Source organism: Thamnophis elegans, chromosome 17, assembly GCF_009769535.1.
Source record: "Thamnophis elegans isolate rThaEle1 chromosome 17, rThaEle1.pri, whole genome shotgun sequence".
Classification (NCBI taxonomy): Eukaryota; Metazoa; Chordata; class Lepidosauria; order Squamata; family Colubridae; genus Thamnophis; species Thamnophis elegans.
The window spans coordinates 3,683,365-3,707,700 of record NC_045557.1 but is presented as its reverse complement, the minus strand read 5'-3'; the positions used below and the strand labels follow the sequence as shown (position 1 = coordinate 3,707,700).

At 51.1% G+C, this 24,336-nt stretch overlaps 4 protein-coding genes across 4 annotated transcripts; 2 read left to right on the top strand and 2 right to left on the bottom strand.

Annotated features, from left to right (window-relative positions):
* Positions 1-258: 258 nt before the first annotated feature.
* Positions 259-5,486, top strand: TDRKH (tudor and KH domain containing). Its single transcript, XM_032234262.1, has 11 exons — positions 259-337; positions 786-928; positions 1,037-1,337; positions 1,618-1,787; positions 1,884-2,050; positions 2,622-2,689; positions 2,826-2,980; positions 3,059-3,157; positions 4,055-4,091; positions 4,397-4,458; positions 5,057-5,486. The coding sequence occupies exons 1-10, from the start codon at positions 259-261 to the stop codon at positions 4,438-4,440; spliced, it is 1,263 nt and encodes a 420-aa protein (XP_032090153.1). The 3' UTR covers positions 4,441-4,458; positions 5,057-5,486.
* Positions 5,487-5,830: 344 nt separating this feature from the next.
* Positions 5,831-9,311, bottom strand: OAZ3 (ornithine decarboxylase antizyme 3). The gene is given in 6 exon segments (XM_032234261.1): positions 5,831-5,986; positions 6,505-6,590; positions 7,105-7,280; positions 8,727-8,804; positions 8,806-8,866; positions 9,292-9,311. Coding segments are annotated over 6 exon segments (567 nt in total). The 3' UTR covers positions 5,831-5,840.
* A 1,130-nt stretch (positions 9,312-10,441) lies between these two features.
* On the top strand, positions 10,442-16,405 carry MRPL9 (mitochondrial ribosomal protein L9). The gene is made up of 7 exons (XM_032234011.1): positions 10,442-10,563; positions 11,704-11,863; positions 12,273-12,397; positions 12,828-12,878; positions 14,388-14,489; positions 15,443-15,526; positions 16,012-16,405. The coding sequence occupies exons 1-7, from the start codon at positions 10,465-10,467 to the stop codon at positions 16,141-16,143; spliced, it is 753 nt and encodes a 250-aa protein (XP_032089902.1). The 5' UTR covers positions 10,442-10,464; the 3' UTR covers positions 16,144-16,405.
* Positions 16,406-17,705: 1,300 nt separating this feature from the next.
* On the bottom strand, positions 17,706-23,910 carry RIIAD1 (regulatory subunit of type II PKA R-subunit domain containing 1). Its single transcript, XM_032234033.1, has 4 exons — positions 23,765-23,910; positions 22,215-22,291; positions 20,053-20,099; positions 17,706-18,275 (listed from the first exon to the last, which is right to left on the bottom strand). Exons 1-4 carry the CDS (start codon positions 23,846-23,848, stop codon positions 18,202-18,204), a joined length of 282 nt encoding a protein of 93 aa, XP_032089924.1. The 5' UTR covers positions 23,849-23,910; the 3' UTR covers positions 17,706-18,201.
* Positions 23,911-24,336: the final 426 nt, after the last annotated feature.

Genomic DNA, 24,336 nt, shown 5'->3' with positions numbered 1-24,336 from the left:
TTTTTTTCTCTTCTGCTTCTCGACCTCTCCTTTATTCCCCTCCTCCAAACACTCCTTTCTTTTTAGCACTGATGCCATTCCTCCGTTGGAGCATGAAACGCCCGCATGGAAACGAGCAAGCTCAGAGGGCCCCACAGTCCTTTTTCTTCCTCCTCCTCCTCCTCTTCTTCCTCTTCTGTTTCTCGTTGCCCTTACGATCCTTCTCCAAACCCCCACTTACCCTTTAGCACTGATGCCATTGCTCAGTTGGGTCTCGAAATGTCTTCCCGGAAGCCAGCAGTCTCGGAGAGCACTAAGGGCCCCCCACAGTCCTCCTCTACATCCTCTCCTGCTTCTCGTGGCCCTTATTATCCTTCTCCACACACCCCTGCTCCCTTCTAGCCCAGATGCCATTCCTCAGTTGGGTCGCGAAACGTCTGGACGGAAACCAGCCCAGAGCACCATGGAGAGGGGGGGGGTTGTTCCTAGACATGGGAAAACTCCTCCCCACCCCACCCCTTTTTTTTTCTTCTTCCTTTGCCTTACGGTTCAGGTAGTCCTCGACCTACAGAGCCCAAAATCTCTGTCGCTGAGTGAGACATTTGTTAAGCTGCTGACTTAACAGTTGTCTGACTTTTCTTCCTGTTTCAATGACCCCATAATCCCTGGCGGGGTGGAGTCCGGGCAACCGAATGAAACTAGCAGAGTGTTTGAATGGCCAGATGCTTTTCCCGTTGCCAGTGTGGAGTTTTGTTCGGCAGATAATATTCTTTTGTCCCTCACTGCCGCTGTCGCTCTTCCTCCAGGGAAGGGTGGCGAGACGGTGAGGGCCATCTGCCGGAGCACCGGGGCCAAGATCGACTGCAACCACGACGGGGGGCAGGGCGCCCTGTCGCTCACCCGCCTCGTCACCATCTCCGGGACTCGCAAGGAGGTCCAGGCTGCCAAGGTGAGAGCTTTGCCAGGCTGGGTTTTTGTTTTTGTTTTTTTAAATGAAAATTTTGAAAAACAAACTTTTACAAATATTTACTCCCCCTCACCCATTTTCTGCCTGCAGGAATTGATTCACGAGAAACTATCGGAGGACGAAGCTTTCCGCACTAAGTTGTTGCAATCGGTGTCGGCGCGCGCACAACGGAAGCAGCCGCTGGGCACCCGGAAGGAGATGGCGGCGGCCGGCGACTCCACTCAGCAGCCTTATTCGCACGCGGAACCTCGCAGTCAGATGCCGGAAGTGGAGTACCTCCCCGGAGAGGCTGGTGATGGGCCGCAGGAATATCACTCGATGGATCCCCCGGAGCCGAGCGGAGCAGAATCCCCAGTAAACCCCTGGTCTGCGCTGAACTCCGTCCTTGAATGTGAGCAACAAAATTGAGGGTAGACTGCTTCGGGGCCAGGAGGATCAGACCCGGTCTCGCAGCTTAATAGGGCAGTTCACTTAGTGGCCATTGGACGTTACAACGGTCCTGGGGAGGGGATCATATGACGGGGTGGGTGACGTTGAGTTGGCCACACCCACCCCGCTTCTGTGGCTCCCGCTGTTTTCTGTAGGGAAATGGGTCCGAATGGCTCTTTCGAGTGTTTTCAGGTTGCAGACCCCCCCCCCCTGCCCCTAACCCATCCACCTTGCCTCTCCAGTCCCCAGCCCGGATTTCAGCCTCCACAGCCAAGATCACCTGGAGGTCTACGTCTCGGCCTCCGAGAACCCGGGCCATTTCTGGATCCAGATAATCGGCGCAAAGGCGCTCCATCTGGACAAACTCATCCAGGAGATGACAAAATACTACGAGAACAACGATTGCGGCGAGGTGAGCCAGCGCACCTCCCTCCAGGTGTGGGGAGTTGGGGGGAAAACCCTAAGTAGCTTTCCATCACCCTTCTCGTCTCTCTCCCCCCCCCTCCAGTTGGAAAGCGTGCAGGTGGGGGACATTGTAGCCACCTACTACCCCGAAGACCGTTCCTGGTATCGGGCCGAGGTCTTGGGGACCTTGGACAACGGGAACCTGGATATTTATTACGTGGATTTTGGGGACAACGGAGAGGTGCCGCTCGAGAAGCTGCGGCTGTTGCGGTAAGGGGCGGACCGGGGGGTGTCGTCCCTCCAACGAGGGATCGGGAAATTCGGGGCCCCAGTGGGTGTCGCCGACAGCGAGAAACTGGAGGGGTTGGGGTTTAAAGCTCCCGGAGGACGTCAGCTGGCCAAAGGGCAATGTGATAATGGTGACGTGCATGTAGTCCTCGACTTAACGACCACTCACTTAGTGACCGAAGTTTCCACGGTGCTGAAAAAAAGCAACTCGCGGCTGTTTTCCCCCACTTAGGCTCAGTTGCAGCAAGTCCCCCTGGCCACGTGATCAAACTTCGGTTGTTTGACAACTGGTTCACACTAACGACCAGTGTCCCCGGGGATCATGTGATTGTCTTTTGCAGCCTGGCAATGGTGGGGTGGGGGGGGAGCAGATTCAATTAACGACCATGTAACTAACTTAACAACCACGGTGATTTCTCTTAGCGACTGCGGCGAGACCTAGCGTCAGAATATGGGGGCGAAATTTGGGATGGGGCAGCCAGGATTGGGGGTCTTCTGTTCCTCCTCTTAACCTCGTTTCCCCCTCCTCTTTTTTTTTTTTGTGGGGGTGAAGGAGTGACTTCCTAGGCCTCCCCTTCCAGGCCATCGAGTGCAGCTTGGCCGGTGTGGCCCCCACTGGTGGTGAGTCTCTCCATCTTCCTTCCTGTGGAGTTCTGGGAGTTGAAGTCCGCCGAGCTTTTGCGAGGGCATAGCGGGGACCGTGAGAGAAACTCAACTCCGGGCCTTGCCCTCCTCCGAATGGCTTCCTGCCCTCTAGGGTCCCGCTGGGAAGAAGCCGCCCTGGATGAGTTCGACCGCCTGACCCACTGCGCCCAGTGGAAGCCGGTGTTTTGCAAGATCTGTACCTACGCGCCCGTAGGGGACGGCAGCGTGCGGCCGTGCGTCCGCTTGTTCAAGCCCGCCGACGGGCAGGTGAGACCCCAATGGTGGCTTTCGGGGTGGGGACTCGCCCGCTGCGGCCGGCTTTTCAGACCGGTTTCTCTTCCGCAGTTTGTCGATGTGGGAGAGGAACTGATCCGGTTGGGCTACGCGGTGCGGAGGTTGTCGGACGGAGACGAAGACGCCGCGAGAGAGCTGCCCCGGAACTTGGTTGGTAATCGGGACATGGATCCGGCCTCTTTTGGGGGGCAAGTGGCTAGTCCACCGGAGGTCTACTTTGCAGTGGGTGAGGATAGGATAAGGATGGATTAGGATAGGAGGAGGAAAGGAGGGAACAGAAAAGGAAAGGAAAGAACAAAAGGGAAGGAAAAGGGGAAGGGAGAGGAAGAGAAAAGGAAAAAGAGGAAGAGGAAAGGAAAAAGGAAGAGGAAAGGAAGAAGAGGAAAGGAAAAAGGAAGAGGAAAGGAAAAAGGGGAAGAGGAAAGGAAAAAGGAAGGAAAGAGAAAAGGAAAAACGAAGGGGAGAAGAAGAGGAAAAAGAGGAAGAGGAAAGGAAAAGGGGAAGAGGAAAGGAAAAAGGAAGGAAAGAGGAAAGGAAAAAGGAAGAGGAAAGGAAAAGGGGAAGAGGAAGGGAAGAGGAAAGGAAAGAGGGCTGCAAGGGACTTTAGAGCTCTTCTAATCCAACCCCTCTTAACCTGACAGGAGTTTTTGAATAGAAAAAAATAAGCATGCTATGGTTTTATCGTGAAAGAGAAGAGCTTGGGGGGGGGGGTTGCCTAAAGAGAAGAGCTTAGGGGGGTTGTTTTGGTGGGGGGGGGGCACAAAGACCTGCCATCAATCGTGCAAAGATTTGGGATGGGGTCCTTCCTCCTTCCTTTTTCAAGATTTTTCTTTCATTCAAATAGTAAGCTAAAACACCAAACTTCGAAAAGTCCCGTAAACAAAACACAAAACATTTTTTAAAAGGTGCGTTTAAAAAAAACAACCAATACATATATACGTGTTATTACACACACACACACACACACACACACACACACAATTGAATACCGATTAATATATTATTACAATGTTAATTCTTGCTCCTTGCGAAACTTTGTCTCCGTAGGAAGCCTGTAGAGGGATGTCGGCGTGGAATTTATCCGGTACGCAGCAGAGTCCCGAGGAGATGTGCCACTCAGCTTGCCCTGCCCCCAAACTGCGTGGGGGTCTTTCGACAACCACATCCCAAAGGACTCACAACGGCAGAGGGCCACGGCCTTCCCCCCGGTTGGATTGATGAAAGAGCAACTGGCGATTTTCTCCCAACCCACTTTTGCTTCCCCTGCTGGCTATAACAAACCCCTGACCTCCTGCGGGATCCTTCTCCCAATGCCCCCCACCCCAGCCCCTTTCCCTACCCTCTCCTACCCCCACCCAAAATACCACTCTTGTCTCTTGAATCCCGCAGAGACCGCCTCCGTGTCGGAAGGGGACGACTCAGTGATGCTATGAGCCTCCGAAGGCAGGCAGGTGAGGAGTAAAGCTTTTGGTGATTGTGCACCAAGAATAAGTTGGGCTTTTGGATGGCTTGGCCCCAATCTGGGGGTGTCTTTGAATTTTGCAGACCCCTTCCAAGTCCAGATTTAAAAGTCAAGGACTCAAAAGTTCTCGGAAAATGGGGGGGGGGGGTGTTTCAGAGCCATTTGGGGCGTTGAAAGTCAACTGTATCCATCTACCGTGTTTTCCCGAAAATAAGACAGGGCCTTATTTTCTTTTTGACCCCTGAAATAAACACTTTTCGGGGAGGTCTTATTATTTTTGAGGTGCTGGAGGCGGTGAGCGTGGTCACCTCGTGGGTGCTGCTGTGTTGAAGTATTTTCAGGGGGGGATTATTTTGGGGGGAGGGATTATTTTATCGCATGCCCTCAAAATTGGGCTCCTTATCCAGGGCGGTCTTATTTTTGGGGAAACGCTACCATTTAGAAAAATGTAATCCATGATGGCTTGGTCTAAACCAGGTTCCTCAGCTCCAAAATTTGGGGGCTGGCTTAATTGCAATTTCCCCCCCCCCCTCCCCAGAAAGTAGATCTTAAAACTTCTGCCCATTTTTTTTCCCCCTTTCCTGCAGATTTGCTGAAAGTTTTATTTCTTGGAAGGGGGAACCACAGAAAGATCCCACCCGCCGGAGGGACCGTTGGGAATATTGTGGGGGGGGGGGACATGCCAGCCCCCCCCCAGCAATCCCTCTGCTCACCACCCCCCAAAAAAGGGGGGGACTTCTACTGGCACTGGGTAGCTTTTGAACATCAAGCTTGAGTTTTCATCTAGTTTCATCCGCCTGCATCGCTATTTCTCTGGGAAAGTTGCATAAAAGAGCAGAAGGGGCTGGCTGTTTCTGCCCCCCTCCCCCCAAAAATATCTTGAGTTTATGTTCACGTTGGGCAGTTAAAGACCCTGATTCCATCCTTCGTGTTTGTTAACTACGAGACAGCTGCAGAGGCCAAGATGTCTCGATTTATACATATATATATATAGATATATATTGTCTGAAATAAAGGCTTGCGTTTAGGGTTCCACTCCTGAGTCAAAACTGCAAGCATGGCGGGGGGGAGATTTAATCCCTTGGAGGGGGTCAGAATTGTGGCTTGTGGGGAGAAGACAAGGACGTAGCCGCAAGCCAAACCCGGTTTGTGTCCAGATGGGACGGAAGATCTGGATAATGAGGTTCTTGCCTACTTCTTACCCCTCCCTCCCTGGTCTTAATCACCTGCTCAGCTTTCATGCCACTTTAATGCCTTTTGGGGGGGGGGGGGCTTTGAAATCACGCTGCTCCAAAGGGGAGGGGTGGCGGAGGGGCGGTAGCCCCCATTGGCACCGGCCCTCCCTGTTCTTCGGACCCTCCCCCACGAGGGTCATTCCATCTTTGGTGAGGGATTCCAGCCGAGATCGCGTTCCAGGGGGTAAGCCATGAAGATGGTGTCGTCCCAGGGTGGCAGGCCAGGGTAGTCGGGGGTCACGAGTTCGAAACCCAGGAAGCCGAAAGCTCGTAGCAAGTTGCCTAAAGAGAGAGAGAAGGGGGGGGGGGGGTTTCTGGGTTTTTCCAGACTTTAACAACCGTCGTAGCCTTCCTCGCAAATTCACATAAATCAAAATTCAGATGCTCGGCAACTGATTTCGTATTTATGACGTCCCCGAGGTCACGCGATCTCAACGGGGGACACAGATCCATTTAACGTCTTTTGGACAGCCGCAGGCGGGAGATTCGCTTAAAAACCGTGGCAAGGGAAGGTCTGGAAATGGGGCAAATCTCGCTTTGCAAGGTGTCTCGCTTAGCGACAAACGGGGGGGGGGGCGTAAAGTCAAAAGGATTTGCCTGTGCTTTAGGCAGCCTGTTTTGGAGGAGCGCTTCCAATTTTATTCTTAACAAATTCTCCTTTTTTTTAATGTAATTGGGATTAATGATTGCAAATGCCTCGTTTGCAACCCCATATTTTTTTCTATCCCAAGGCTTGGAAATTCGCTCCCCGGGCCAAAAACCCACCAGGATAAAAATGCAAAATAAGTTCTTATTTTTACCTCGGTCTCGCCGCGCCTTGTGGAAGTTCACCAACACCTGCTCTGCGCCCATTTTCTCTTCGACGTATTCCAGCGTGGCGGTCAAGCTACAGGGTCAAGACAAACTGTTAGCAATTTGAGTTTTATAACAACACAACCTTGGCCAGGGAAAGGTTTCTGACTGTCCTGATCAAATCCTTCAAGGAAAAAAAACGTGCAGGCCGTCCTCAACTTAACGACCATAATTTCCCTCGCTAAGCAAGGCCGTTCTTAAGCGAGTCGCCTCTGGATTTTGCAAACAATTAACGAAGCAAATCACTGTTGAGTTGTTAAATGAACAGCCACAGGGCGTTTCAGCCCTCATAAATACAGGCTGGTTATCCGAATTTTGATCCCATGGGGGGATGCTGAGATGGTCATATGTTTGAGGACTGGTCGCAAGTCGCCTTTTTCAGTGTTGTAACACTGTTCATCCTAGAGAAACTTAGCAGTAGGGAGCAAGAAGCAACTTGCTTTCCGGATTCCTGTTGGCGAGTTTGCTAAGGTTTCTTGAGAACTAGCAACTTGCTTCCTATATCTTGTTTTTCCCCCTATTTTAAACACAGTTTTTTGCCTCCTCACCTTTCCCGGCTGTTGAAATCCAGTGCCAGTCTAGGGGTGTCCAGGAAAAGGGTGGGTCCCTGCAGAAGGCCATGCCAGTGGCTGGCACCCTGGCTGCCACGGGCGAAGTGAAAATCCAGTTGCACTGGCCAATCGGGGTGTTGATGGACGCTAGCAAAAACGGTGAGGTTGGCAGCCTGCGTGAAACACCGGTTAGGCGATTCAGACATCATAGCGAAAAGTTGCAAGCTGCTTACGTTAAATATTTCCTTTTTTAATTATTTTTTAAAGCTCTTGCCCCACTTCTAATGGAAGAACCCTAATAGTCTGGCAGTGTGAAAAATAGGGTTTGTTTTCAAATTGACAACTTTTAAGATGGCTGGACTTCTAGTCATCTTAAAAGTTGGCACATTTGCATAAAAGCAGAGTGTCAAAAGACCAGTTTTTTATTTATAAATATACTTTTCTTATTTTCCACTTTCATAACATATAAATCACATGTGTACTATTCCATAGCCAATATCCTATTTGTATTAAGTAGTAATTACATCAGTTCCTCTTGCCATCAACGCCCAGAAAGATAAAAACCCATTATTGGCTCTTCTGCTCTCCATACACCTTTCTTCTACCTCTCTCCTACCTCCTTTCTTCCCTTCATCATCCTTTTCTGCTCTACTCCCCCTTCCTTTCTCCTTCTCCTCTCTCTTCATTCCACTCCTCCTTATCCTCCTCATCTTCCCCCTTTATCCTCTCTCCTATCCCCCTCTTCCTATCTTCTCTGTTTCCCACTCTTCTACCTCCTTTCTTCCCTCCATCATCCTTTTCTACTCTACTTCCCCTTCCTTTCTCCTTCTCCTCTCTCTTCATTCCACTCCTCCTTATCCTCCTCATCTTCCCCCTTTACCCTCTCTCCTATCCCTCTCTTCCCATCTTCTCTCTTTCCCACTCTTCCCCTTATTTATTTTTTATTTTTTAAAGCACTTGCCCGCTTCTAAGGGAAGAACCCTAATAGTCTTGGCAGTGTGAAAAGTAGGATTTATTTTCAAATTGACAACTTTTTAAGATGGCTGGACTTCCAACACCTTGAAAAGTTCGGGGAGTTGAAATCCAGTCATCTTTAAAAGTTGGCACGTTTGTATAAAAGCAGAGAGTCGAAAGACCAGGTGTTTTAAAGTTGGCACGTTTGAAAAAGCAGGCTCTTCTCAATAGATCTGCACTATTGCGCCAATCTATAGTGCCCAAAAGGTGGCTTCATTGGCTAAGACGCTGAGCTTGCTGATCAGAAAGCTTGACGGTTTGAATCCCCAGTGCCACATAATGGAGGGAGCCCCTGTGACTTGTCCCAGCTTCTGCCAACCTAGCAGTTCGAAAGCAGGTAAAAAATGCAAGTAGAAAAATAGGAACCACCTTTGGTTGGAAGGGAGAAGCTTTCTGTGTGCCTTCGGCGTTAAGTCATGCCAGCCACATGACCACGGAGATGTCTTCGGACAGCGCTGGCTCTTTGGCTTTGAAACAGAGATGAGCAGCGCCCCCTAGAGTCAGGAACGACTGGCACAGATGTGCAAGGGGAATCTTTTGCCTTATAGTGCTCATCGTCCCCCTCCCACTAGCCACGCTTGATTTTAAACAGAGTTTTCTCTGACCTTGTAGATCTCAGTCGGGCTCAGCCAGTCTGACGGGCTGCTGGGGCCGCGCCGGTTGGGGCTGGCGCCCTCGAACTCAGGAGCACTGCTGGCAGTAGCGAGGACGGGTGCTCAAAGATTCAGGGACGGCAAGGGCTGCCCTGGGAAGAGAGGAGAAAAAGTGACATTTTTTTTCCCAATCTTGTAAAAAATAACATCTTTTTATTTAGCCCCCCAAGCTGCAAACGTTTGAACAGGTTTGCAAAAGCGCGTGCAAAGCCAGTGAGTTTATCAATCAGAAATGCCGGCGGTTCGAGTCCCTAGTGCAGGTCTCCTGTGAGAGAAGGGGGTTGGGCTAGATGGCCTCCGAGGGTCCCCTTCCAACGTTTCTGCATTCTGATCAGGGGGTTGAACTAGATGGCCTCCAAAAGCCCTTCCAACTCTGCTCGTTTCCCTCTTGCCAGCGAGCACCCCCAGGGACCCAAAACGATCTGGGTCTGCCAGGTTTGGCCACCAGGGGTCAGCAAGCCACGATTGTTGGCTTAGCCTCGAGGGAGCCAGATGGCGCTGTGGAGAGGAGGCTCACTCGCTGTTTGAGGGGGTCATTTTTCCTGGAGGGCGGAGAAGTTGGGATGAAGGTCCAAGCAGGCTTAGCGTCGCCCCAAAGCAGGCAGCGAGGTCCCTGGATGGTGGTCTCTGGCTCTTGGGTGGCATCTGCCCAGGGGGTTGAGTGGCCCCTGAGGGTCAAGGGCCCCAAGGCAGGAGCCCCATTGTGACCCGGTGGCCCCAGACCAGCAACCGGAGGCACAACAGACTCCCCCATTGTGACCACGATGCTAAGCTCCTCCTCCCACTTCTGGCCCCTCCCATGGTGGCTTGTCTACAGCCAGTGTTTCTCAACCTTGGCAAGTTGAAGATGTCTGGGACTTCAACTCCCAGAATTCCCCAGCCAGCATTCGCTGGCTGGGGAATTCTGGGAGTTGAAGTCCAGACATCTTCAACTTGCCAAGGTTGAGAAACACTGGTCTACACGAAACCGGTTCGAAACCCATTTATGGGGAGGGCCGGGATTGCTTGATTTATAACCCCATTTCCTGCCACTTTGAACCTTCAAAGGTTAAAAGACAATGGGGGGGGTTTGGGAGAGGAAAATACTCTGTACATGCTCAGAGACACGGTGCCTTTGGGGAATGCTTTATGCATTGGAAGGAAAGAAGCTTTTTGAAGCACACACACCCCAAATTAAGAGGATCTTTGGGGCATTTCTTGCATTCAGGAGGGAAAGTACTCTCTGCATGCTCAGAGGCACTGTGCTCTCTTGTTTGGCACAGAGCCCTCTGTGCATGCTCAGAACGGCCCCTTCGCTACTACCACGCTGCTACAACTTTGCATCCAGGGCTGGGGAGGCGACTCAGCCCTCTTCACATGCTCAGAAACCCTTTCACTCCCATTAAACTCCATTAAAGCTTTGCATCCATGGAAACGGGGGGGGGGGGAGAGAGAGAGAGAGAGAGGCACTCTGAGCATGCCCAGAAACAACCATCCCTATATTGAGAAAGCAAGCCCTCCCCCGCCTCTCGGCATCCCTCTGGCCCGGCCGAGCCAAAAGCCGGGGCCTGCCGTGGCGCCGCCGCCCGCGGGAAGAGGGCCATGCCCGGCAGGCGGCGCTAGGCCACAGCGCGGCTTAGTCGCGGCCCTGGCGCGCTTCGGCGCCTGCGCAGTCGGCGGGGGGCGGGGCCTGCGGTAGGCGGCGGGAGCCATGATGGCGGCGGGGATTCTGTGGCGGGCAGTGCGGGGTTCGCCGGCGGGGTCTCTCCGCTTTCTCCCTCCCAGGGGGCTGCACCTCTCGGCCCCGCGGGTGAGCACGGCAGGGAGAGCCGGGAGGGACCCTCCGGGGTCCACTCCGGCGAGGGAGGGCGGGATAGCCCTGGTGGGGGGAGGAGGAAGGGATGGGAGACCACCAGGAGAGAACAGCGTCCACGCAGCGCTGTGCAAGATGGGTATTGCGGTGCTGCCCGAAGCCAAAGAGGAGGATGGGGGTGTCTGTGTGGCCTGGGAGGAGGCTGGGTCGTCTGAATGCCATCAATCAAAGGTGGCGCTCCAGAGGACTGGAAGGGACCTTGGAGGTCATCTAGTCCAACCCCCAGAGGCCCCCCAAGGCAGGAGAACTTACTCCATCCTGGACAAAGGGGCCGTCCTGGACACGGATAAGATGGAAGGAAGGAAAACAAAAAGAGGAAAAGAAGAGAGAAGAGGGGGGGGAAGGAGGGAAGAAAGAAGAGAAAAGGAGGGAGATTGTTGGAAGGAAGGAGATGGATGGATAGATAGGGAAGGAAGGGAAAAGGGAGAGAGGAGGGAAGAAGGGAGGGAAAGGTGAAAGGAAAAAAGAAGAGGAAGGGGAGGGAAAGGAGAGAAGGAGGGAGGAAAGAAGAGAAAAGGGGAGAGATTGTTGGAAGGGAGGAAGGAGACGGAGGGATAAAATAGGGAAGAGGAAGGGACGAGGGAGGAGGGAAGGAAGAAAAGAAAAAGGGAGGGGAGAGTTGAAAGAAAGAAACCAGGAAGGAGAGATGAAAGAAGAGATGGTTGCATGGAAAGACGTAGAGAAAAAGGAGGAAGGAGAAAAGGAAAAAATGGAGGGAGGGTGGAAAGAGGGAAGGAAAAAGGAAGGAAAGATGGAGGGAGAGAGGAGGGGAGGGAGAGAAAGAAGGAAAAGGAAATCCTGCAGCTTGCTAGATTCACCTGCAGGTTGGGGGGGGGGTCCCCAGCTTACCCCCCCTCGGCCTCCTCCAGACCTTCCCCCCCCCCCCCAATCCTGGGACTTTGGCCCGGCTGCTTCACATCCACAAGGCAAAAGTCCTGCATTCTCCCCCCCAAAGTAGCTAAAAATGAAATAAATCCCTCGTATTTGGGGGAGGGGAGCAGACGACGGGGGGGGGGTGGCTCTTGGGGGGGGAGGGGGCTGCCCCCCGAGCCCTTCCCCGACTTCTCTGCCTTCCAGGAGACGGTCATCGTGGAGCGCTGGTGGAAAGTCCCGCTGGGGAAGAAAGACAGGGAGCCCCGGATCAAACACCCCCGTTTCCGCGTCTACCGCCTGGTGGAGGACCTCAAGCACCGCCCCAAGGAGCCCCTCGAACTCATCCTCACCGAACCCGTGGAAGGTACGAGACCCTCCGGGCCGCCCAGCAGGTCGTCCTCCACCTACAACCGTCGGGGAGCCCGGCACAGACGCGTCTTCCCTGTTCCAATTGATTAAGAGAGCCATTCCCTGATGCCGTTGCTAAACAAATCCCTGCAGCGGTTCAGCGAGTCATGCGGTCCTTAAGCGAATCGGACGTGGAGGTTGCAAAAGGGGTATCCCGCGGCTCCTGGGACGCTTGGCAGCCGTCATAAATACGAGCCAATTCTTGGCGGCTTAATTTTGATCACTTACATGGTCGTAAGTGGGGGAAACGGTTGTAAGTCGCTTTTCCCGGTGCCGTGGTAACTTTGAACGGTTGTTTAGTGCCGTCGTAAGTCGAGGGCATGCACACACACACTGCCTGCCTCCAATTTTTTTGTCTCTCTCAGACGTTGGGAACCGCGGCGAAACCATCTTCATCCACCGATCTTTCGGCCGCAATCATCTCCTGCTCCACAATCGGGCCGTTTACGCCTCTCCCGAAAACAAGAAGTTTTTCGAAGAGGAAAACCGAGTAAGTTTGCTCCCGGATTTAGGCTCCCTAAGACGCTGAGCTTGTCGGATCAGAAAAGGTCGGCAGTTCGGCGGTTCGAATCCCCAGCGCCACGTAACGGAGTGAGCTCCCGTTCCTCGTCCCGGCTTCTGCCAACCTAGCAGTTCGAAAGCACGTTAAAAAATGCAAGTGGAAAAAATAGGAGCCACCTTTGGTGGGAAGGGAAGAGCCTTCCGTGCGCCTTCGGCGTTGAGTCATGCCGGCCACATGACCACGGAGACGTCTTCGGACAGCGCTGGCTCTTTGGCTTTGAAACGGAGATGAGCGGTGCCCCCTAGAGTTGGGAATGACTTAGCATGTGTGTGCCAGGGTAACCTTTCCCTTTTATGCAGCTGGAACTTGAAGAGAGAGAAAAATCTGATTTTTTCCCCCCCTGCATCTCCTCTTTTAGTTACGTGAAGAGGGGAAGCTGCCGAGGTTACAAACCCACAGCGGTATGAAGGTATGAAAGCCGGGAAGAATGGCGAAAAGTCCGGTTTCAGGAGGATAATTGGGCACGACGCTTTATTTGGAAGCTGAATTGTGGAGAAGAAGCTGCCATCCGTCCATCCGTCTTATTATCACCTGTATCTGTCTCCTTTATCATCCTCTCTTAACGGCCCCATAATCCCTTGTGTCGGCGTGGAGTCTGGGCAACTGAATGGATCTGAGTGTTTTGAATGGCTGGATGCCCTTCCTGTTGCTAGTGTGGAGTCTTGTGCCGCAGATATATTCTCATTGTGCCCAGAGAGAGAGAAATATCTGCCTCTACCTAGGATTGAACTCACGGCCCCCTCATAGTGAGGCAAGAGCGCCACCTCTAGGCCACCACACCATCCACCCACCCATCCATCCATCTATATCTATCATCTATCTATTACCTATATTCATTTATTTATCTAATCTATATCTATCTAATCTCTATATCTATATCTAAGCTCTATCACCTATATTCATTTATCTATCTAATTATATCTAATCTCTATATCTAATCTATGTCATCTATCACCTACATTCATTTATCTATCTAATCTATATCTAATCTCTATATCTATCTAATCTCCATATCTATCTATTTATCTATCTATCTATCTATCTATCTATCTATCTATCTATCTATCTATCTATCTACCAATAGCAGTTAGACTTATATACCGCTTCATAGGGCTTTCAGCCCTCTCTAAGCAGTTTACAGAGTCGGCATATCGCCCCCAACAACAATCCGGGTCCTCATTTTACCCACCTTGGAAGGATGGAAGGCTGAGTCAACCCTGAGCCGGTGAGATTTGAACCGCTGGACTGCAGATAACAGTCAGCTGAAGTGGCCTTCAGTACTGCACCCTAACCACTGTGCCACCTCGGCTATCTATCTATCTATCTATCTATCTATCTATCTATCTATCTATCTATCTATCTATCTATCTAATCTCTATATCTAATCTCTAGCACCTATATTCATTTATCTAATCAATATCTATCTAATCTCTATATCTAATCTATATCATCTATCACCTATATTCATTAATCTATATCTTTCTAATCTGTATATCTAATCTATATCTATTTATCATCTTATCACCTATATTCATTTATCTATCTATCTATCAATCTTGAATTGCCACTACAGCAGGGTATATGATGTCCCCTCTCCCAAAATTTGAATTTTACTCGTATTCCTTCCTTTCTCCTAAAACCTAAGCTGTTGCTAGCAAATCCAGAGCTGTTAAATATATATATACAGGTTCGATTCCCAGTAAGGGTATGGCTAGCTGATGAGAGCTAAATAGCTTGAAATAGATCTATACTAGTCTCCCTTTATTTATTTATCAGCACAAATACAACATATATATATATATATTTTCAGGGTTTTTTTAAAATCATTTCTGGTCCTGCTTTGGAAGGACTTCAGCTAAAACAGCTGGGCTCGCATTTTCTCCTTCCCGTAGTTGATCGGTTGTCTTGTTTTCTTTAGACTGTCCGGTTCCTGAAGAATTGCACCCTGGAGATCGGCGTGAATGAGTGCGAGCAGTGGGAGCTGACGAAAGAAATCGTCTGCCGGCATTTCCTCCGAAATGTAAGTTTATACGTCCGTGGGACTCTCCCGAGCTGGATGGTTTTCCTTGCAGACGTTTCATAACCCAACAAGGGAACATCATCAGGACTGGGTGTGGGGTTTCCTCTTATTTTTATATACTGGCTATCAGGGTTCCCAATAGCATCCAAAAATTAAATCAGAGTCCGAGGCAAAGAATTCTTCAAAGTTCCAATTTATTAAGAGAGCCACGTTGGCACATCTGGGGAAACCCGGATCTGAAAGCTTCCCGGTTCTCCCCACCCAGTTGGAAGTTCAAGATCCTGCCCCCACCCACCTACAATCCCAATCGTCCACTGCCACATTGGCAGCTTCCACCCATCCTGTTCTGGTCAGGTGCAGAGGTGCAAAGACAAAGGTTGACCTTGGCTTTCTAGAAAGAATGTTGTTATGGCTACGTATCATCTAACTCCCAATAGAAAATGCACAGTAGAATAATAGAAAGCGTGGCAGGCCGAAGATCCAAAAGAAAAGATGGCTGCGGGCCCGACACCGGTGGCTTGTGCTGACGGGAGTTATTGGCAGGAGTCTTGGTGCTTCCTTGATTAAATGATGGTTTATTGTTAGTCTGTTTGTTTGCAACTCCTTGATTTGGCGTATTGTCAAGATCGATCTCGGTGTTCATCTCTGCTCATCGAGGTGGCAATTGCTGGTGAGGAGGTGTTTATATATCTGTGTTGATTTCAAATGGGACTTACAGGTGGTCCTTGATTTACAACAGTTCAGTTAGGTACTGTTCGAAGTTACGACGGCACCGGAAAAGGGGGGGGGGGGCTTACGGCCGTTTTTCACATTTTACAACATCCCCCGCCGTTCTGTGATCAGAATTCCGCCTCCTGTTAGATTGAAACGCAACTTGGAAACACAACCACAAGCCTACTTTTTAAGGAGCTGCATATCCCCTCCCCTTTCCTGTTTTATTTTTCCCTTTCCAGTTGGGGGTTGTCGTGCCCCCCCAGGCGCTGACTCTCCCCGAAGAACCCATCACCAGCCTGGGTAGCTACTGGTGCGAAGTTACGGTAAGCTCTCTTTAAGTTTCACTGTTTTCTTGCATTTCACGACCCAACTAGGTAACGCCATCAGTGCCGGAGGGGAAGGGAGGGGAGGAAGGAGGAGGAGGAGGACTGTGGGGTCCTGGCTGCTCCCCCAGACTTGGTGCTTTTCTTGCAGACAGCCAGATTAGCACTGATAGCGTTGCCTAGTTCGGTAATGAAAGGTTTGCAAGAAAATCAAGGGAAACGTTGCCTTTTTTCCCCTCTCCCCCTCCCTGGCTTCCACACCTGCCCAGGTAGGCAGAATGGAGCATCGGGGAGGGGGGGGCACCCCGAGGCTTAAAAGCCTGCCCCACTTTCTCAAAAAGAGGACAGCGAAACTCTTAACGCCCCCCCCCCCCCTCCTGTCCAACAGAGCGTTGAGTTTTCGTAGTAGGAGCTGACCCCTTCGCTGACCGGGTTCCCTTCTGGGCCTCCCTACCCCCTTCCCTTCCCTCCCTCCCGCCTCGCAGGTCAACAGCCTCGACACCGTCCGCGTCCCCCTCTCGGTACAGCCGTTTGCCGAGCCAAAAACCAACAGCCAGCGGCTTCGGCTGGCCCAGAAGGAACCAGAAGGAGCCGGCAGAGAAGCGGGACGACCTTGAGGCGCGTCCACAGAAGGAGGGACTTTTCTCCGCGGCGCTAAAACCGGAGCTTAGGATATATATTTTTTTTCTAGACAAAAACTCCTTTTTTGGGGGGGGGGGGATTTCCTTCAGCTGGACACGGTGGGTGAAGCCAGCCGCTTTTTCATGCCTCTTAAACCTCAGGGGCATGGGGGGGGGCGAGGGGGGGATTCTCTGATCAGGCCAGAAACGGCCCGCGAACGCAGGCACCAGTGAATAAAGCCTCCACTTCTTAACCGTTGCTTTTTCGTGGGGATGTCGCAAATCGCACGCACCTACTCACTGGAGCTAAGCCGGGACGGCCCGCGTGCCACAGATTCGCCATCCCGGCCCTAACGCTTGAAGCGGCGCTAATTATTCGGCTAAATTCTTCTAACTCGGTTGCAGAAGAAGAAGGCGGCCATTCCTGCCCCAGGAGGAGTTTTCCCCACACAGAGGCCTGGATCTGAACTCGGGACAGGAAGATGCTGCAACAGAGATAGCGAAAAGGACTTTTTGGGGGGGGGGGAGGCGGAAGGCGGTCTTTGTTCGTCTTCGCTGCCTCTTTCTTAGCCTGGCTGCCCCGCACCCCGGCGCGGCAGGCTCCTTGCGGGAAAGAACGGGGCCGCGTCCCGGAACGTCCCGTTTGCGACAATCATCCAGACAATTCGCTGGTGTGGCGCATTAAGAGTCCCGTCTCAGCCCCGACTGGAACAACCTGCCCCGATGTCCTGTCTTTCTTGGCACCGCGATGGGTCTGTTTCCCGTTAATTTATGCCCACCCATGCCTCTCTGTCTCCCCCCCCCCCCAAGGGAACACGACGATGCCAGGCCCTTCCGAAGCGCCAACACCCCCAAATCCACCCGCCCTGCGTCGTCCCTCCTCCGTCGGGGAAGATAACGGGAAAAGTTTGCCCGCCAGCCCCCACTCCACCCACCCCGCTCTTAAGAGCAGAGGAGGGACGGCTGCCAAGAATCTCATTAGGCCCCTACGTGAGGATGCTGGAGGAAGGGAAAAGGGGAGGGGGGTCCGTCCGGGATGCACCGGCGGAGCAGGGCATGAATATTCACGCCGAGCTGCGTCTGCTGCAGAAGCGCCATCCATTACGGGCGGCTTGACGTCCCACCTTATCAAGGTGACTGCTGAGATAATGTCGGAAGAGCTTGCCAGCCCTGGGGGGTGGGGGACTGCGGGCACGGCAGCCCTGGACGTTCGCAAAAGGGGCCTTTGAGTTGAAGGGGTCTGCGAGGAAGGGGAGGTGGAAATGCACCCCTCAAAAAAAGGGGGGACAGGTTTCGGGGTGCCCGTTGCGGGAGGGGAGGGTGGCACGGGGGGGGGGGTTCCTACATCCTGACATCCTCAGCGTTAGAGAAGTCGCTAAAATTCAACTCTTGCGGGGTCCTGGCTGCCTCCCCGCCCGCCAGTTGGCTCTGCCACCTTTGGGGCAAAGGGGCATTTTCCATCATGGCGGAGCAGCCGTGGGTGGGCGTAAGTATTCCTCCCCCCCCCCCGGGACTTTTAACTTGCAACTTAGCCCACCCAGGTAGTAAGCCACAGTCCTCGGCTTAACGGCCACATTTCCGTTGCTGAATAAATCGTTAAGTGAGTTTCGCCCCCCATGTTACGACTTTGACGTTAAGTGAATCACTGCTAACGCAGCATCCGATTTCCCCCTTGATATCGCCGGTCAGAAGGTCGCAAAAGGGGGATACCCCGGCAACCGTCGTAAGTGCGAGTCAGTTGCCGAACGTCTAGATTTTGATCACGCTGCCGCAACGGTCATAAGTGTGTGTGTGGGGGAAACAGGCCCTAAGTCTCTTCGGCGACGCTGTAGCTTTGAGCCGTCACTAAGTGAACCGTCGTAAGTCGAGGACTGCCTGTACAGGGTGCAACCGCGCCCGGGGTTGCCCACGCGTTTCATTCCCCTACGTGAGCGGGGAGAAAAACAAGCCGTTTTCATGCATTTTGTGAGTTTTTATTAACAACCGGTGGAAAAAGAAAGATTTTGCAAGAAATATAATAATTGGGGTATTTGCATTTTTCAAAGCCAAAGGCGCTTAAGTTGCCTGGTTTAGCTTCTCCATCATCTGTTGCTGGATCTTTTTCGGCAGCTCCGGGTTGGTGAAATAGTCTGGAAGGTGAAACGGGGGAGAGAAATTAGGTTCTTAAACCAGCCCTGCTGTGTAGGCCATCTTCCGGCCGCGCGACTCGAACCCGGGCCCTGTGGACGGTGTGGATGAATGAGCCTTTTCCTTGCTGGAGGGTTTCAAGGAGAGATTTGGACGGTCCTTCGTCCACGGTGGAATAAGCTCTCCTGCCTTGGGGGGCCTCTGGGGTTGGACTAGATGACCTCCCGGGTACCTTCCAGCCCTAGGATTCCGCGTCTGCCCTTCGATTGAGAATCTGGGACTCTTTTAGCCGAATCGGTTTTTCTGTCTTGCTCCTCCAAGGGAGTGTGTGTCTCTGTGTGCCAGATCCCAGGTGGGCCAACCGCAGAGGGAAGCACTCTGCACATGGTCAGGGGAGGGCGCCACCCGCCCCTCTGGGTCTGACGCTATTCCCTGCAGGGCTCTGAGTATCCTCCTTAGAAGCTAAACATTTCTCTTGCAAGGTGGTGCTGTTTTAGAAACCTCCTGGACAAGGGAAACATTGTTTATTGCTTCATTTGGAGAAAGAAGAAGGGAAGAAAAGAGGGAAGGGAAGGATGAAAGGGGAGGGAGGGGAAGGGAGGAGGGGCAGGAAGAAAGGGAAGGAAGAAAGGAAAAAGGAAGGAAGGAAAGAAAGAAAAGGGAGGAAGGAAAGGAAGAAAGGAAAAAGGAGGGGCAGGAAGAAAGGAGAGGGAAAGAAGAAAGGAAAAAAGGAAGGAATGGAAGGAAAGAAAGGGGAGTAAGAAAAGGAAAAAGGAACGAAGGAGGAAAAAAGAGGGAAGGGCGGAAGAAAGGAAGGAATGGAAGGAAAGAGAAAAGGGAGGAAGGGAAGGAAGAAAGGAAAAAGAAGGGCAGGAAGAAAGGAAGGAATCGAAGGAAAGAAAAGGGAGGAAGGGAAGGAAAAAAGGAACGAAGGAAAGAAAAAAGGGAAGGGCAGGAAGAAAGAAAAGGGAATGGAAAGAAAGGAAAGAAGGAAGGGGAAAAAGAGGGAAGGGCAGGAAGAAAGGAAGGAATGGAAAGAAAGAAAAGGGAGGAAGAGAAGGAAGGAAGGAAAAAGGGAGGAAAGGAAAAGGGAAAGAAGAAAGGAAAGGGGGGAAGGAAGGAAGGAAAAAAGAGGGAAGGGCAGGAAGAAAGGAAGGAATGGAAGGAAAGAAAAAAGGGAGGAAGGGAAGGAAGAAAGGTGAGGAGGAGGAAGGAAGAAAGGAAAGAGGGAAAGAAGAAAGGAAAGGGGGAAGAAAGGAAAGAAGAGAGGGAAAGAAGAAAGGAAAGGGGAGGAAGGAAGAAAAAAGAGGGAAGGGCAGGAAGAAAGGAAAGAAGAGAGGGAAAGAAAAGGGAGGAAGGGAAGAAAGGAAGGAAGAAACAAACGGAAAGAAAAGGGAAGGAAGAAAAAAGGGGGAATAAAGTTTAAACAGAGAAGGTCTGAAAGAGCCACATCAATCAGCAAGTTTATTATTAATTAACCGCAACACCCCTAGGCCTCCTTTTCGCCAGCTTTTTTTATTTATTTAATTTGAAGCCCTGCTTGCTTGGCCCTCTTCCCCCGGGGGGGTCCCGCCGCCCTCGCATTGACGGGAGAACGTTGGAGGGGGCCATGAAGGCCATCTAGCCACCCCCACCCAATAATAATAATCTGAATTTTCCAAGAGGCCCATCCGATGCCAGCCAACCGGCAATCCAGGCCCATCACTTGGGCACTCCAGCTCTCCCAATTGGGGGTGGGGGCATTGGGGGGGGTGTTGAAATAAGTTTTATTTCTCTCACCTGCTGCAAATTCTCGGATATTCTCCGGCCTTTTCATCAAGACGTCTCTGGAAATCGGAGGAGGAGGAGGAGGAAGAAGGGGAAAACGGGACAGAAGAACAGATTTTCCAAGACTTTTTTCCCCCATGAAGACCCCCCCCCCTCACTTCCCACCAATCTCCCACCCTGGCCAGTCCGGCCTCGTCCCTTGTCAAATTGGTAAACGGCCCCCCCTTCCCTTATCGACAATCGATAAGGCAAGTAAAGAGACCCAGGAGGAATGTTTAATTTATTATACCTGCCCTCCTTCTGCCTCGGCAGGGGAGAGGGGGGGGGCGAGAATTTGGGGAGGGGGGCCCCCCCCGAATGGAGCTTTGGCTGGGAAAATTAAAAAGAGTCAGCCGGGCGAGGAAATATTTATAACCATTAAAAATACCTCCTTCCTTCTCTCCCTTTCCCGGACGGTGTAACTACTCCGCCATTCGGGAATCGATAAAGCAATTAGAAAAACCGAGGTTTTTAATAAATAAATAAAAAGTTGGTTAAAAGAAATTTAACTGTTTTATAAAAACCTTGTAATGCTCCCCCCCCCCCCCCCCGGCCTGGGATCCTGCAACCAATTGCAGGATACACCATGCTGCAAATTTCAGGATGTACCATACTGCGAAAAGAAAAAGGAAAATTAAAAGGTTGAAACTTTGGAAAAAGTGCAGAAAAGAACAGCTAAGATGATTAAAGGCCTGGAGACTAAAAGGTACGAAAAACAGCTGCCAGGAATGGAGATGTCTTTAGTCTGATGAAAAGAAGGACCAGGGGAGACATGATAGCAGTCTTCCAATATTTGGGGGGGGGGGCTGCCCCAAAGAAGAGGGAGTCAAGCTCTTCTCCAAAGGACCTGAAGGCAGGACAAGAAACAATGGATGGAAACTAATCAAGGAGAGAAGCAAGCTGGAATTAAGGAGAATCTTCCTAACAGGGAGGACAATTAACTAGGGGAACTGCTGGCCACCAGAAGTTGTGGTGATCCATCCCTGGAGGTTTTCTGAAATGGCACAGGGTCTCTCCTGCTTGAGCATGGGGTTGGACTAGAAGACCTCCAAGGTCCCTTCCAGCTCTGTTATTCGGCTATTTTTCCTTCCTTCCTTCCTTCCTTCCTTCTCCATCACTAGGGGTTTTTAAGAAGAGACTTCACAGCCATCTATCTGAAATGGCATAGGATATCTCCTGCTTGAGCCGGGGGTTGGACTAGAAGACCTCCAAGGTCCCTTCCAGCTCTGTTATTCTGTTATTTTTCCTTCCTTCCTTCCTTCCTTCCTTCCTTCCTTCCTTCCTTCCTTCCTTCCTTCCTTCCTCATCACTAGGGGTTTTTAAGAAGAGACTGCACAGCCATCTCTCTGAAATGGCATTGGGTCTCTCCTGCTTGAGCCGGGGGTTGGACTAGAAGACCTCCAAGGTCCCTTCCACCTCTGTTATTCTGCTATTTTTCCTTCCTTCCTTCCTTCCTTCCTTCCTTCCTTCCTTCCTTCCTCATCACTAGGGGTTTTTAAGAAGAGACTGCACAGCCATCTCTCTGAAATGGCATAGGATATCTCCTGCTTGAGCCGGGGGTTGGACTAGAAGACCTCCAAGGTCCCTTCCAGCTCTGTTATTCTGCTATTTTTCCTTCCTTCCTTCCTTCCTTCCTTCCTTCCTTCCTTCCTTCCTTCCTTCTTTCTCCATCACTAGGGGTTTTTAAGAAGAGATTGCACAGCCATCTCTCTGAAATGGCATTGGGTCTCTCCTGCTTGAGCATGGGGTTGGACTAGAAGACCTCTAAGGTCCCTTCCACCTCTGTTATTCTGCTATTTTTCCTTCCTTCCTTCCTTCCTTCCTTCCTTCCTTCCTTCCTTCCTTCCTTCCTTCCTTCCTTCTCCATCACTAGGGGTTTTTAAGAAGAGACTGCACAGCCATCTCTCTGAAATGGCATTGGGTCTCTCCTGCTTGAGCCGGGGGTTGGACTAGAAGACCTCCAAGGTCCCTTCCAACTTCGTTATTCCGTTGACTTCAAATGGTCGCTCAACAGTTTTAAATCAAGAATTACCTGTAATCAGCCGGGCAACAAAAGGCAAGTTTCCTTGAGGGAATATTTAATATTTAATTTATATATATTTAAATCTTCCTTTCACTCGATCCTAGAAACCAACCTGAGGAATCCGGAGAGCAGAACCTCAATTTCGGTGTGAGCCCGCAGATATTTTTCATTGTTAATTTTGGTGTTGATCTAAGGAAACGAAGGAATAGAAATTGGGGAAAAAAGGGGGATTAAAATCCACAGGCACACACAAAAAAAAAAGTCAGAATTTTCTTCTCTCAAATCCAGACCCCAAATCCTAAATTGCAAACCAACAAGCAACAGAAATGGATTTTTTTTTTAATTGTTCTGTTTGTGCTGGTTTCAGAATATAATCCCCGTCCAGACATTCCCACATTTTTATCCTTTGGAGGAAAAAATAAAATGAAATTTAAACTCTTCCTCCTCCGATCTCCAGATTCCTTGGAGTTTTTCTCCTCCCGTTTTCCTGGTTTAATGGGATGATTGGCAGTTGGGCCAGGGGTCTTTCCTTCCCAATTTCAGCCCCCCCACCCCTCACCCCCTCCGTCCTTTTTTCCCCAAGATGAGCCACATTCGGAAACCCAAATCTCAACCCGGATTGGCACCAACTTCGGTCCGATTTTGGCATCTCGGTTTTGTATATCCGGGTCTCTCTGTGATCTTGGCTAGTTTTAGGAAGCTGGTTAGGTTTAAGAAGCTAGATTTAAGAAGTTGGCTAGGTTTAGGAAGCTGGCTACTTTTAGGAAGCTAGCTAGTTTTAGGAAGCTGGCTAGTTTTAGGAAGTTGGGTAGTTTTAGGAAGTTGGCTAGTTTTAGGAACCTGACTAGTTTTAGGAAGCTGGCTAGTTTTAGGAAGCTGGCTAGTTTTAGGAAGCTGGCTACTTTTAGGAAGTTGGCTAGTTTTAGGAAGCTGGCTAGTTTTAGGAAGCTGGTTAGGTTTAAGAAGCTAGGTTTAAGAAGTTGGCTAGGTTTAGGAAGCTGGCTACTTTTAGGAACCTGACTAGGTTTAGGAAGCTGGCTACTTTTAGGAAGCTGGCTAGTTTTAGGAACCTGACTAGGTTTAGGAAGCTGGCTACTTTTAGGAAGTTGGCTAGTTTTAGGAAGCTGGCTACTTTTAGGAAGCTGGCTAGTTTTAGGAAGTTGGCTAGTTTTAGGAACCTGACTAGGTTTAGGAAGCTGGCTACTTTTAGGAAGTTGGCTAGTTTTAGGAAGCTGGCTACTTTTAGGAACCTGACTAGGTTTAGGAAGCTGGCTACTTTTAGGAAGCTGGCTACTTTTAGGAAGCTGGCTACTTTTAGGAAGCTGGCTAGTTTTAGGAAGCTGGCTACTTTTAAGAAGCTGGCCAGGTTTAGGAAGCTGGCTAGTTTTAGGAAGCTGGCTAGTTTTGGGGGGAAAGCCCCTCCCCAAAGCTTCTTTCCTTTTGTTTATGGTGGGGAAGGGAGGTCTTAAGATGAAAGTTTTTGGGGAGGGGGCTACAAATGTCTCCCTGCCAAGAGAAACGGGCAAGCCCATCCTTTCGCTCCGCTTTGGAAAGCAAGGAAGTTGGGCGGGGGGGGGGGACTTAAAAGTTGAGGGAGGGGAAGGGTCCCTCTGCCCTACCCATGCCTGCCACCCCACCCCACTCCCCCACCCCTTAGCCTACCTTGTAGACCATGAGCTGGGTCTGCTGAGGGAGGTAGAGGGCCCCCGCGTCCGGGGTCTCCAGCCCCGATGTGACATCAACCATTTCGCTGGGTGGCAGCCGCTTTCCCCCCCCCCCTCCCTTGGCAAGGAGCAGCTGTTAGCGCTGTTGCCATGGGGACAGTTGCTAGCGGTTGCGAGGCCTTGCCCAGAGAGGCAGGCCTGTTCCCCCCCCCTTTTTTTTCCCCTGTTTGGCTTGGTTTTTTTTTAATCTCCCCCCCCCCCAGCCACTTTTCCTGCTTTCAATTGCAAAGGAAAAGCCAATTCCTAAAGGGTGTGCGGTGGGGGGGGGGATTGCATTCATTTTGCAGCCCCCCACCCCAAATACTGCAACCAGTCCTTGGAGGGGGGGCTGTTTGGGTTGCCTGGAACTTTTCCTCCCCCCTGGAAAAACGGGCATTGTTTTTATCTCCCCCCCCCCCCCCCCCCAAAAAACCTCCACTCCTTGTTGAATTCTTTTTCGTCATTCTGCGAGTGCAACTTGCAAGAAAGGGCCTTAAATGGGGAGGGGGGGTGCGATTTGATGCTTGGCGG